The 14,066-nt window shown below is 36.0% G+C and overlaps 1 protein-coding gene across 1 annotated transcript in view; it reads right to left on the minus strand.

Moving 5' to 3' along the window:
• The window catches only part of Cnbd1 (cyclic nucleotide binding domain containing 1), a 376,362-nt gene that overhangs the window by 91,745 nt on the left and 270,551 nt on the right, over positions 1-14,066 (minus strand). The window contains exons 9-10 of the mRNA XM_052716755.1: positions 3,909-4,018; positions 1,506-1,662 (exon numbers count right to left, since the gene is read on the minus strand). Coding sequence (XP_052572715.1) covers positions 1,506-1,662; positions 3,909-4,018 — 267 coding nt within the window. The remainder of the gene's footprint in view (positions 1-1,505; positions 1,663-3,908; positions 4,019-14,066) is intronic.

A 14,066-nucleotide genomic window follows, 5' to 3' on the forward strand; every position in this document is an offset into this window, starting at 1 on the left:
AAAGGAAGGCTCACAGTCAGAGTGTTAACAGTAAAATTCAATTATCCAATATATGAACAGAGCTACAAAGACAGATGAAGGGTGAATTCTCCCTACTACATCTCTAATTTCTATCTCCCTTCTTATTATGACATGTATTATCTTTATGCATGAAGAAAACAGACTCTCAAACATTCATACCCCAGAACTTAGTAAATTCCCCCACTACTTGTACACACACACACACACACACATTTTCTGATCTTTGGTCTTAGACTAGGACCGAAACCAGTTTCCCCAACAGCTTGCCTTGTTCTCAGACCTCAGTCTTTAGACTGAATAACAACACTGGCTTTTGCAAAGAGAATTCCCTGTGGCTTCATGAACTCCTGGTTCCACCTGAGCTCTTTCCAGTGAATCTCCTTTACATATATAAATATTCAGTTGGTTCTGTTTCTCTGGAAAGCTCTGAATAATAGTAATGTGTGAACTCTTTATTTACATAAAAGGAGATCTAGTATATTCATGTATACCAGCAATATTCTTAGTGAAAGGGAAAACATGGCATATATAAAGTGAAAGAAATATTATTTTAATTGGTAGTATATGTTGTTAAGTCATCTTCAACTTCTAGGGTGTTGTATTTGAATGACACAGAAGGGAAGGAAATTAACAAATACCATTTCATAACCAAACCTTTTAAAACAGACACAGGAAATTAGATTAGATTTTTCATTTTGAGTAAGATTTTTAGAAAGTATAGCCTGCACATTCTCCAGATGTATAAATGATCAAAATTTGGGACCCACACATTCTGTCACTTTGATTTTGTTTCAGAAAATCATTCATCCATGTTAATGTCCAGAAATATCTCCTAGTTCATTATTTAACTAGTATATGACATTCTCTATTTTCAAGAACCACTTTGTATCTTATTGTATTATGGCTTAAGTACTATTCATTTCCACTTATATTCAACTGTATGACCTAATTTGTGATGACATCATTATTCTTTTATGATTACTAGAACCATAAAATTTTAGTAAATGTAAATACTGAAAATATAGCTGTGTGTATATGTGTGTGTATGTGTGCATGTGCATGCATGTATGCTTATGTGTGTTTGGTATGCATGTATATTGGGGGTGGATGTACTTTAAGCATTGTACATATTTGACCTGATTCAAAATCATAAAAGAAACACCTTAAAGATGATCATAAAACATCCATGTAAAATTAGGGCTGCTACGTTTAACAGTACCTTATGAATTTTAAAGACTAGTAATTTCAGCCAACTCTTTTAAAACATAGCTAATATAATCTGAAAGTAACAAAACTGAATCAGAATAGTATAAGAGGTCATTTATATTTCTGTCTGTCTGTCTATCATCTATCTTGCATTTCTCTTACCTCTGTTACATATATATCCACACTCACTGTATACCCCGATTTGTCAATTAAAAAAACCCTGCCCTTTACAAAAATCCATTTCATTAGGTGGCTTAACAGGTCAAGGGCATTTATGCATTTACCAAGTATATCCTTATCCTCGATAACAGTCATCTCAACTTCTCGTCCGGTAATAATTGTGCACGTGAAAGGAGTTTGAAGAAGAATGCTGATCTCACCAAAGGACTCCTTCTCCCGAAGTTTACCCATATAAACAAGTTTTTTAGTTTTTTTCTGCAAAAGATATGGACAATAGAGTTTTAATAAAATTATTCATGTAACCATTATTGTCAGTTGTGGTGGTATTTTACTTGTACTGAAATGTGATTTTAATTGTATGTTAATAAATAAAGTTGCCTGGGGGTCAGAGCTATTAGAGTTATAGCAAGTGTGTGGCGGTGGTGGCGCACGCCTTTAAGGACCTGGAGGGCGGTACATACAGGCAGTGACAAGGCAGTCACATGTTTGGGTTTACAACCAATGAGAAGGAAGAACAGCTAGACTATGCAAAGACATGCGCACAGGAAGTAGGTCCCTTTTGGAGAGCTCTCTTGGCTGAAGAGGATCGGTGAATCAGGAAGGGTGAGGCTCTTAGCTCTGACCTCTTGGCTTTCTTCTCTGAATCGGCTCTGTGTTTCTTATTTAATAAGACGGTTGGTTACATCTACAGTCAGTAACTCAGTTATTCATAAACCAACTAGCTGAAAGATATTAGCAATCAAGTTTCTTGAAATCAGAGAAAACATTTACATTTTATTTTTTTCATTTTATATTATAGCAATGATGCAGTCAAGAACGCCAATGTATGCAAGATAGCTGACAACACTGTCATTTAGTTATGCATCTATTCCATTATTTTAATGTTTGTTTATTCAGGGTATGTGTGAGTTGACCAAGATGATGATTACAATGATGAGATGATGATGATGATGATGGTGGTGGTGGTGACAATGATGGTGATGATGCTATGAATGTAGAGGACTGAGGACAACTTACAGGATTCAGTTCTCTTCTTTCACTATGTGGACCAGAGATCAAGCTCAGTTTGACAGGCCCAGTGGCAAGTACCTTTACCAGCTGAGCTCTCGCACTTCCCTGCATTTCATTTTTGAACACATTAAGATGTCTGAGAAATGTGGAAATAGTTGAAGTTTTCAAAGGCCCTAGAATACTACTTTATGATCCGAGTGTAACTTAACCAGATTTTGTGAGCTACCAATTGTGATAAGTCTTAGCCTCAGTTGGGAGACACGGTTATTGGAGTAACTGAGGATAGAGTGGAAACACTGTATTGATTGTATGTGATGGGGTTAACTGAGATAGGAACTATCTCTTGCTTTTGTTCTTCTATTGTCTGGACATGTTTGCTCCTAAGCGTGTTACTGGGGATTGATCTCGGGTCCTTGCACACACTATAAGTGTTCTTCCAATAAGCCATATTCATATTCCAACTACTATATGTTTTCTTAGTAATGATAGTTATTTCAATTCAATAATCGAGTAATTTATTTCACATTAAGGGCCCTGTGGAGAAGACTTTATGGCAATTTCAGTACAGGTGGTTCTGGAGAAAATGATGACATCTTTTCAGGTGACTTGATGATCAGGTAACAGTAAGCAATGGAAAAAACAATTTTTTCCCCAGGACAGGTGTTTGACAGGCACCTGGACAAGGAGGAAGTCTTGGTAAGTGTGTTGAAGTCAAAGTCATAACATCTTGAATATTTGCCATTTCCGCAAATGGTAAATCTTTACCCTGAGTATGACTGATGAGCCATAGCATAAGCCAGTTTACATATTTAATTGAATCCTATTAAATACTATCAGAGAAACAATCACTCATACTTTTTCTATTATATGACTCCTTTTTGCCTGGTTAAGGAAAGTGAAGTGAGAACATGATGCTCTTTGGGCTTTGATGTTCTCACATTACCTATGTTGAGATTCATACAACTCATACATATTGTTGGTTCTGTTTCACTCTGTGTGGTAGTCCATTGTCTAAATACAATACAATGTCTCCATTCAATCATTAATGGACATTTAGATGGCTTCTAGTTCATGGACTGTGAGGATTCCAGTGAGTCTCTAGGTAGACAGATTTCCCTTTCTCACTGAGTAAATATTTAGAAGGAAAGGTAAACTGTGTGGTAAACTTCATCTTACCCCTTCTGTTCTGTTGTGGTAGTACCTTGCTATGGTTTCAAATTCCATTTCCCTGACAGAGGAGATGAAGTAGCTTATATTGTGGTTATTAGTCATTTTTCAATTTATAAGTATATCTTGCTCCATATGCTTCATTCCTGAATCTTTCAGCTTATTATACAAAATAAACCAAATAAAAATTCCCCAAATAATTCAACTGTTATTTTCTTAAATAAAACAAGATTATGATCAATATGCATGAGAAATGCTACCCAGCATTCTTTATTCATTAGAGTAATTAATTATTAAAAATCAACAAATAAGTTGAAACTCACCACTTTGTGTAATCGTTGTTTCATGAGTCCCACAACATCTCTATAAATGTTACAATATCCAGAATTTATAAAACCAACAAATGAAATGACAGTTCCACTTTCTACTAACACTGAAAATGAGAAAGAAAGGGAGAGAGATCCAATTATTTACAATCGTGCTACATAAAACTATTTTGATTATTATGACAAGAAAAAATTAGCCTACTTGACTCAATAACTCTTTACAGTCATTTTCTGAATAGATGCCACATTATATATGCTACACATGTAGAGTAAAGTTTTAAAAGTGTATAAATATGTACCCCTTTAGAAATAATCACTGAGAAGGCTTTGTTAGGACAGCAAGCAAGTGCTAGTATTGTCTAATAGAGGAGATGAAGGGGAGTCTTGGGAAGCACCCATCTGCAAAAAATGCTGGATTCTATGTTAAAAATATTTCTAGGCACTGGAGAGAAGGGCTCAGCAACTAAGAGAGAGCACTGCTTCTTCTAGAAGTGGAGTTTGGCTACCATCACCTACATCAGGCAGCTCTCAAACACCTGAAACTCCAGCTCCAGGGAAATCCAGTGGATAGTGCGCCTGCACTAAAGTGTGTGCACACATGCACATGCCCCCAGAGAGGGGTTAAAGTAATAATAAATCTTTAAAAAGTATTTCTAATATGTCTGATTTTAAACTTTCAAAGATTTGAATAGTGAGTTCCCCAAAAAGGTTATTATTGACTCTCTAGACTCCATACTTTCAGCTGAACAAGCAAATTTTGAGTATATTAGCAGTTACAAGCAAAGGCTTTCAAGGTATGCTGGCCTATGGTGAAGCCTGCTGGGTTAGTTCCTATGTGTTCTTATACAAATTACATTATGCCTCTGAGCTGTGGCTTTTGGCCTGCTTGGAATTCTCTGCGTGTTCCTTGTTTGTCCCTAGATGAGCAAGTGGGGGAAGGGGGGCAGAGAGGATGTGTTTTTCAAACCCAGAGGCTTCTTCAAAGTTCTTTCTTCAAAGTTCCCCATCTTTTGATTTTAGGTATTTCTGGTATTGTAGAGGACTGGTATTCAGAGTTCTAATACACTGTGCTCTGTGTAATACTGTTCCTCTTGTCACTCTGGCTTTTGAGGATCTGATCTTTATAGAATTTCATGTTTGTTTTTCCTTTTTCATTTTAACTTTCAGAATTGCTTTGTAATATGAAATGTAATTTCCCCTGTGACTGATGCTTTCTTTAGTAAATATATGAAATATACTTAGCTATGTATGCCACAGAGTAAATACTATATATGAATTTGTTATTATTACTGCGAATTTTGAACCTCAGACTTTCTAAATATTTCAACTGTATCTAGGATCTTAATTTAAAAATCACTGAAGGATAAAAAGTATCATAAGCAAACATCAGTATAAATTCAAAACTATAAACATGTACTTCTAATAGTATAAACTATAAAAGACACAAAGTGCTATATTTAAAGTATCAAGTTATATCAAAGTGCATTGATAAGGACTGTTATAAGATGTAAATGGTCTCATAAAATTGGGGATATTAGTTGATTAGAACAATTGACCTTTATTATTTATTTCTAATGTTGATAATTTTTAATTTCTTTTTAAAGTTCAGCTTTTAAAAATCTTTAGTTAACTGTTTGCTTTCTTTCAATATTCTATTATTGCTTCCTACCTAGGTTTCCAAGTAGACTAGACTGTAACTATTCAACCCCTCTTAAATCATCATTTTAATTTATTGAATGTGCTCATATTTTTTCCCATAATAACTTGTTCTAAAACAGTTTTTTGTTTTGACAACTCTGATTCTTTTTTGTAGTGACAATTTCCTGGTTCACTGACATTTTCCCTTATATTTTCTTTAGGGATTTAATTTTTCTGTTTCGACTTCCATTTATAAATGCCTAGTTCAGTCATTTTTTTTATTTTTCTTGCTTTCAGATAATTGTACACAACACAACACACTATATTTTATCTATATAACTTTCCAATATTATCTCTAATACACTGTGAAATGTGATTGATTTGGTTGTTTTTCTTCATTTTCTTTTTAGAGAAGGGTGTAGTCGCAAACATTTAGGAATTGTGATGATTAATCTTGATTATTAACATTATGAGATCTACAAGCATCATGTAAACATATCTCTGGACATGTCTATAAGATTTCCTGACTAGGTTAACTGACGGAGGAGGACACACACTGAATGTGTGCAGTATCATTCCATGGGCTGGAGTTAGAGATCAAATAAAAGGAGAAAGGAAGCTGAGCACCAGTAGTTCTTGCTGTCTGCTTTCTAACTCCTGACAGAATGTAACAAGCTGCCTCAAATTCCAAACTCCTGCTGCCATGACTTCCATTGGATGATAGACTATACCTTCACATAAACCCCTTCTTCCTTAAGTTGCTTTTGTGAAGTATTTTGTTGCAACAAGACATGTAACAAATACAGAACTATTATTTTGCACCCATTAAAATGCATTTTTTTGTTTTTCCTCATATTTCATGAATTTTTCTATGTTATTAAATTATCCCTTATGTAACACATGCTGACGAAAAACCTACTAAATATAGAGATCTGTGTATGAATAATAACTTTAATCTTAACACTTTTAATATTTTGTTTTTGCTTATACTCATAATTTCTGGAAACTAATTTATCAGCTTCTTAACAATAAAGATCATGATATTTCTCTGCAAAGGCTTTGAGTTGTTTATATGTTCTGAGACTGCAAAAGCTCTTCCCTACTCAGCCATCTCTCCAGAACCCAAGGCACCATTCTTACCTATATTCCTTAACTCCAACGTTAGTTGTCAATTCCTTAAGATCTACTGCAGTGATATTTTGTTTGTGCTCTAATAAATAAAGCTTGCCTGAATATCAGAGGGCATATCTAGCGTGCTCGAATAAATAAAGCTTGCCTGAATATCAGAGGGCATATCTAGCCACTAGTTAACCATAGAGGCCAGGCTGTGGTGGCACACACCTTTAGTCCCAGCACTTGAGAGGAGGAAGCAGAAAGATCAGGAGTTCAAGGCCACCATGGGCTACACAAGATTGATCCAGTCTGAAAGAGAAACAGAGCCAGGAAGTAGAGGCTCCTGCCTTTCATCCTAGCACTTGGAATCTCACGCCTTTTATCCCAGTACTTGGGAGGCACATGCCTTTAATCCCCACACTAGGGAGGTGGAAACATGAAGTGATATGGCTGGGCAGAGACAAGAATACAAGGTGGGAGGAGACAGGAGCTCCCCCATTTCAGGATGAGGAGTTGGTGGGATCAGAAGCAGCTGTGACTTGCTCCTTTAATTCTCTGATCTTTCAGCATTTACCCTAATATCTGGCTCTGGGTTTTTATTATTAAGACCAATTAGAATTCAAGCTATAATCTACTTCTACTTTAGTTTACTTATTTATTTAAAATGTTTTAAAACAAGTTCTTTCTGGCAGCCCTGGTTAGCCTGGAATTCACTAAGTAGGCTTAGTTGGTCTTGGCCTCATAGTCATTTCTGCAACTCAAACAATGAGATTATGGGCATTTACTACCATATCTAGTATATAAGATCTATCTTAATATCTTCTTAATCTAATTAATTATCACCAACTCCTCTCCAACCATCCTACTTTGAATAATTTTCATTTCAGATTTTCTACTGAAACTTTTTTTTTTTGCTAATGACCATGCTTAAATTATTGTGACTGAAATACTTTAAAGCATGCATTGAAAATAGGCATATATCTTCAACCAAACATTTGTAAGTAAAACCCAACATTGTGGGATATGGATGTAATTCGTGTTAGAACAGTTGTTGATTGTGCAGATCGAGTGTTTGATCCCTAGCACTGGAAAATAAATAAATATAGCTAACAATACATGGAAGAATTACACACCAAAATCAAAGGGATTTATCTAAGATATGCCACATTTGTTCAATGTTCAAAAATAAATTAATGTAATCCATCATATCAACAGATTAAACAAATACAAAGTTGTATCAATCAATTCAGAAAATAACTTAATTCAATATCAACAGCTGAGTAATAGCTTTGTTGTAGAATATATGGCATGTGAAAGTCCTTGTGTACCATCTCTAGTACAAAATGACAAAACAATATTTTAAAAAACTTTAATAATTATTCAAGACAAAGCTCTCAGCAAATGGGTGCAGAAAGCAATTTCTTAAACTTGATTAAAATGTCTATTTACAGATAAGAACCAACATTGAGGAAGTATTTTTTCTATCCAGACTAGAAATATCAATAATATTCTCTCTATTATTTATTTTTCACATATTATTGAATTCATAAAAAATGATACAAGAGAAACACACAAAATATATAAGGAATAGAGAAATAAAACATTTTCCTATGTTGTAATTATATATGTAGGAAATCTGGAAAAAAATGGACTAAAATTCTGAAACTCACTAGGGATATCAACTAAAGTAAACAATACAAAATTCAATCATACCAATAATTAGCAATTTGAAATTAAAACAATACATATGTTTAGGAAGTTAGAGACTTTAAAGTGAACCTATTATTGTTGTTGGATTAGTCATGTTGTCAAACTGCATGCTAAGTAACTGTTCTTCTATCAACCATGGTCAGAGTTGCTTCTTACTTTAATGAGTCAAGATTAATGCAGAAATTCCTCACTATTCAAAGTGCTGATGATAGGGAAGTTAGAATGCTGAACCATACATGGAATACCTACACTAATCTATTTACCTTCTACCAAGACCCAGAAATATCTTGGAAGTTTGGGCAGAAAGTATGTAAAAGCTGAAGGAGGGGAGGGTGGCAATATGAAACTCTGTCTTCTGGATATGATATGACTATATGAACTCAAATCAGCTGTGGTTACCTGAATAATATCTACACAGGATCAGCCCAGTTGTAAGTTTCAATACAGGTTTATAGGGAAGAAGTACCTAGGCTCCACCCCTAGTTGAGAAGCTATTGGCAGTTGATGGCTTCTCAGGCAGTGCAAATCATTTATCTCTGTTAGAGGAGAGGTGATGCTGTGGGATGTTCTGTATGCTGTGAATGTGTTGCTCTGATTGGCTGATAAATAAAAAGCTGATTAGCCAGTAGCCAGACAGGAAGTATAGGTGGAATAAATAGACAAGGACAATTATGGGAAGTGGAAGGCTGAGTCAGGAGACGCCAGCCTGCTGTCCAGGGAACAGCATGTAATAGCACACAGGTAAAGCCATAAAACACGTGGCAACATATAGATTAACAGAAATGCACTGAGTTTAAATGTAAGAACTAGTCAGTGGTAGGCCTGAGCTAATGGCCAAGCAGTTTTAATTAATATGAGCCTCTGTGTGTTTACTTGGGTCTGAGAGGCTGCAGACCAAGCAGGACACAGAAAAACTTCAGCTACAAGGTGGCAATTGATTGGCTTATTAAGACCCAGCAACTGACCCCACACAGTTGAGCCTTTGGGCAACAACTATTAGATTTAGTGAGTTAAAACATAATAATAAAATAAAATGAACAAAAGGAAGGCATGAAGTTTGGAGGGAACTATGTTTAGAAGTTCCCAAGGCAATGAGGGTGGGATATAATCAAGCTGTATTTTAAACATATATAGAATTTTCAAATAATAAGTGTATATTATTAACATATACTATCATGTACATTTGCATAACCTGAGTTAAATACTTCATATAAAAGTACTTATAAAAGTAACCAAATGTATACAAGTGATAAAAGTTACAAGATACATATAAATCTACAAATTATACATAAGTGATGAATGGTATCCAAGAAGTTCGACGTAAGTGTAGTAATATTTTACATCATTAAATGGAAAGATCTAATATTGTTTCTATAGAAGTTTCTTCCTAAATTATCTAAAGACTCAGTGTTGCTTCATTAAAACTAATAATGAAAGTAAAATTAAAAAAGAGAGATGAAGTTAGGAGGGAACTCATTAAAATTCCACTGTAATCTTATTTTGTAGATACTAACACTGATTGGATATTTCTTAGAAAGTTGCAAAAGACATAGGAACACCAGCAAAATATTGAAAGGAAAGAACAAAGGACTAAGAAAGACACTACTGTAGTCAAGACTTCTTATAAAGTCACCTTCCTCAAAATGCTGTAATGGCAAGAAGAGATACACAGAACAATGGAATGGGACAGACAGCAGACAATGGTATCTACATGTAGTCAAATGTTTGTGGAAGGAGAAGCAATGTCATGTCCAAACACTGAAAATACTCATTTCAACAGATTACAAACACCAATGTTCCACTCTTCATAAAATCTCAGGATGAATCTCAGGAACTAAATGTAAAATGAAAACCTGCAGGACTGTGAATAGAAGCTAACCACAAGAATACAGAACCAGAAACCCATGGGTTTAGTACTGACATTAAGAGTATGATGTTGGAGGTAAGACCATGAACACAGAATGCACACACTATCATGAACATAAAGATCTTATTTTTTGTGATCTTATTATTTGGTTAACATATCTTTGAACTATTTAAGGAGTTCCTTCTCTAATGTCCTTGCTTATCCTCATTATCCTCACACTAGGATTCTTCCAACTCACAGAAACATCACTAGTTTGCACACGAGCCTTGCTTAAAACATGGGCATATGATACTTCTTCAAAGGAGAAGAAAGCTAAGATGTGATTAAAATTGCTTACTTTAGCTACCTGTTCAATGATGTGATTTTTTTTCCTCTGAAATCCAACTTAGACTCTGATATCAACCCTGTATAACACATATTTCTGGAGTTGTGTTACAGAACATTCAAGGCCTCAAAGACAGACTTCTTTCACTACCCAGGTGATCTAAATCTTAACAGTTATGTTTTGAAATACAGTATACTATCTGACACATTTAAATCTAAATTATTTTCAGTTTGTCTGTGAATACAGTTACACTTATGACACAGTAACTTCATACAACTAATCCCTTTCCCATTCTTTCATGTTTTCACTTTTGATGTGCATGGAACATCTTTCCACCTGTACATAGATGATTTACCTCATTATGGTGATATTTTATTAGTATTAAAATGCTATTTGTATGTTAATAAATAAAGTTGCCTGGGGGTCAGAGCTATTAACAAGCCATAGGAAAGCCCGGCAGTGGTGGTGCATGCCTTTAATCCCAGCACTTGGTAGGCAGAGCTAGGTAGATCTCTGTGTGTTCAGGAATACAGCCAGCATTGGATACACACACCTTTAATCTCAATACCAACCATAGAAGACCTGGAGGTCTGTACATACAGGCAGAGACGAGGCGGTCATGTGGTTGGGTTTACAACCAATGAGAAGGCAGAACCAAAAGTCTCTATAAAGACTTTAACACAGAAAGTAACTCTCTTTCAGAGAGGTAGGACCACCGCAGGAGGAAGGATAAGGTTTTAGCTATTAGCTCTGACCTCTTGGCTTTCTTCTTTGTATTGGTTCTGTGTTTCTTATTTAATAAGACAGTTGGTTAGATCTACATTTGGCGCCCAACATGATAAGAATCCATTAAAAGCAGCTTGGCTTGGTGGCAGGTTTGGTTTCTTGCCTGGGCGGCCTGGCTCCCTAGCTCAGGCCCAGGTCGGCTTGGTCTCAGGCCGGACTGACTGTAGCCTCAAGCGGTTACATGCAGCTGTTGCTACTCACTTAAAGCCGGTGCTACAAACAACTCATGCCTGCCCTGCCAAACAGGGCCCCTGCCTGTAGAGCCAACGCATGTGGCCGGGGCTTAAGGAAGCCAGAGCCCAGACTTGACTAGGCTCAAGCAGGAAAACGTGGCTGGATTTAAGCTTTTAGCCAGAATTTGTGGCTACGCTTGCTCTCTCTCTCTCTCTCTCTCTCTCTCTCTCTCTCTCTCTCTCTCTCTCTCTCTCTTTCTCTGTCTCTCTCTCTCTCTGGATTCACACCTTGGACACCAGGTGGCTGTTTTGAAATTCCCTCGGATTTCTACTGTTTTACACAGACTTGGTAAGTCAATTAAGATATCTATTTAAAAGAGAATTCTTTTTCTACATTAAAAAAGTGGGCTTTATCTGTACATTGGAAGAAAATTGGGCTTTGTTTGAAATTTTAGGCACTCTGACAATGGAACAACTATATGAGAAGATTAATGTTGATCAAATTATTCAGTTCATTACTTTTCTTATCCTCATTTTACTATTTAAAAAGATAGTCAATTTAAGTGTCAGGATAACAGTCTTAGAAAAACCTGTTAAACCTGTAAAAATGAATTATAGAGAAATTCAAATTCAGACAGAAGAAATTAACCGTGAAGTTGTTTCAAAATTGGATCATAAGGTTATAAAAAGAAAGCCTGTTTTCACACAATCACCCTTAATTTATCCGGTAGCCATACAGCAGGTACCTGGTGAAGAGAAAGGACAAAATACTTGGATTCCAATTGAAATGTTAGATTTACAAAGATTTAAGGAGGCAATAGCATCTTATGGCATGCATTCCCCATATGTAAAGCAAATGTTCAACTTCTGGTCAACTTATAATAGGATTCTACCACAGGACTGGTGGGAGCTGGCACAGGCTGTTCTTGAACCCGGACAAAATCTCCAATGGAAAATGTGGTTCAAGGAGGAGACTAAAAATATAGAAAAACAATGGAGGGATAAAGGAATACAAGTCTGCCAGGATCAGCTTATTGGATAAGGCCAATATGCTTCAGTAGAAACACAATGTTTATATGATGGCCAAACCCTAATTTTCTGTCAAATGGCAGCCTTGAATGCATGGGACAGAGTTGAGGAATCAGGAAAAAAAACTGTGTCCTTTACAAAGGTTATACAGGGCCCAAAAGAATCTTTCACAGATTTCTTACAAAGATTGACTTCATCAATACAGAGAATGGTACCAAATTCAGAGGCTAGTCAGATAATAATTGAATCTTTGGCCTTTGAAAATGCAAATGCAGCATGCAAAAGAATAATCAGGCCGTTAAAGACAAGATCTGTACCCTTGGAAGATTGGATTAGAGTTACGGTTAATGTTGAGGCTCATGACCATGATGCTATGTGGGTAGGAGAAGCAATTTCAAAAGGTTTGAGAAATGTTAGATGTTTTGGATGTGGAAAGCAAGGACATTTGAAAAGTGACTGTAAACAGGTCATTCCTAGAAATAATGTTTCTTCAAGGAACACTGGCAACAGAATGTTCCTTCCTTTTGGAGTATGCAGAAGGTGTGGTAAGAGAAAACACTGGACCAACGAATGTAGATCAACAAGGGACAGACAGGGTAATCCTTTGCCTCAGGCTTCAGGAAACTCCCAGAGGGGCCTCAGGCAGGCCCCCACAGTAAATTCAGTTCAAACCTTTCCTGCAGTTGTAGAGGAAACCCCTACTCAAAGCAACTAAATAACCAAATGCCTATTAGAATAAATCATGCTGGTTGGGATGATGAAACAGAGAGAATAGGAAATTCAGGAAAAAAACATAAAGAAAATTTTTTGGCAAACTTCTATTAATGAACAAAGACCAAAATTAACAATAAAAATAAATGGTGTTTTGTTGTCTGGTCTGGTAGACACAGGTGCGGACGTTACCATAATTGCACCAGAATTTTGGCATCCAATTGGCCTCTTCAGGAGGTAAATGTTCAACTGTTAGGAATTGGGACATTATCTCAGGTGAAACAGAGTGCAAGATGGCTTGAATGTATAGGTCCAGAAGGACAGAAAGGAAAATTAAAACCATATGTGGCTAACATAGCTATGGACCTGTGGGGTTGAGACTTGTTGCAACAATGGAATACTCAGATTAACATCCCTTCAATCTCAGAAACAAATCATAAACTACTACATATTTCTGAGAGAAATATTAGAAGATATTATTCTAATGAGTGGTCACCAGCCATCCATGACATACAAGAACAGGGTACAACAACTGATAATCTTCCAAAAACACCAATAGCTCTACCTTTACAATGGTCAACAGACAAGCCTGTATGGGTTCAGCAATGGCCTTTAACAACAGAGAAACTCCAGGCTTTAGAAAAACTCGTAGAAGAGCAGTTAAATGCTCAGCATATTGAAGAATCAACCAGCCTTTGGAATTCTCCTGTATTTGTTATTAAAAAGAAATCTGGTAAATGGAGAGTGGTAACAGACCTTAGAGCAATTAACAAAGTAATTCAGCCAATGGGCTCTCTACAATC

This window comes from Peromyscus californicus, unplaced genomic scaffold, assembly GCF_007827085.1.
Source record: "Peromyscus californicus insignis strain IS unplaced genomic scaffold, ASM782708v3 Scaffold_5__1_contigs__length_169319896, whole genome shotgun sequence".
Taxonomy (NCBI): domain Eukaryota; kingdom Metazoa; phylum Chordata; class Mammalia; order Rodentia; family Cricetidae; genus Peromyscus; species Peromyscus californicus.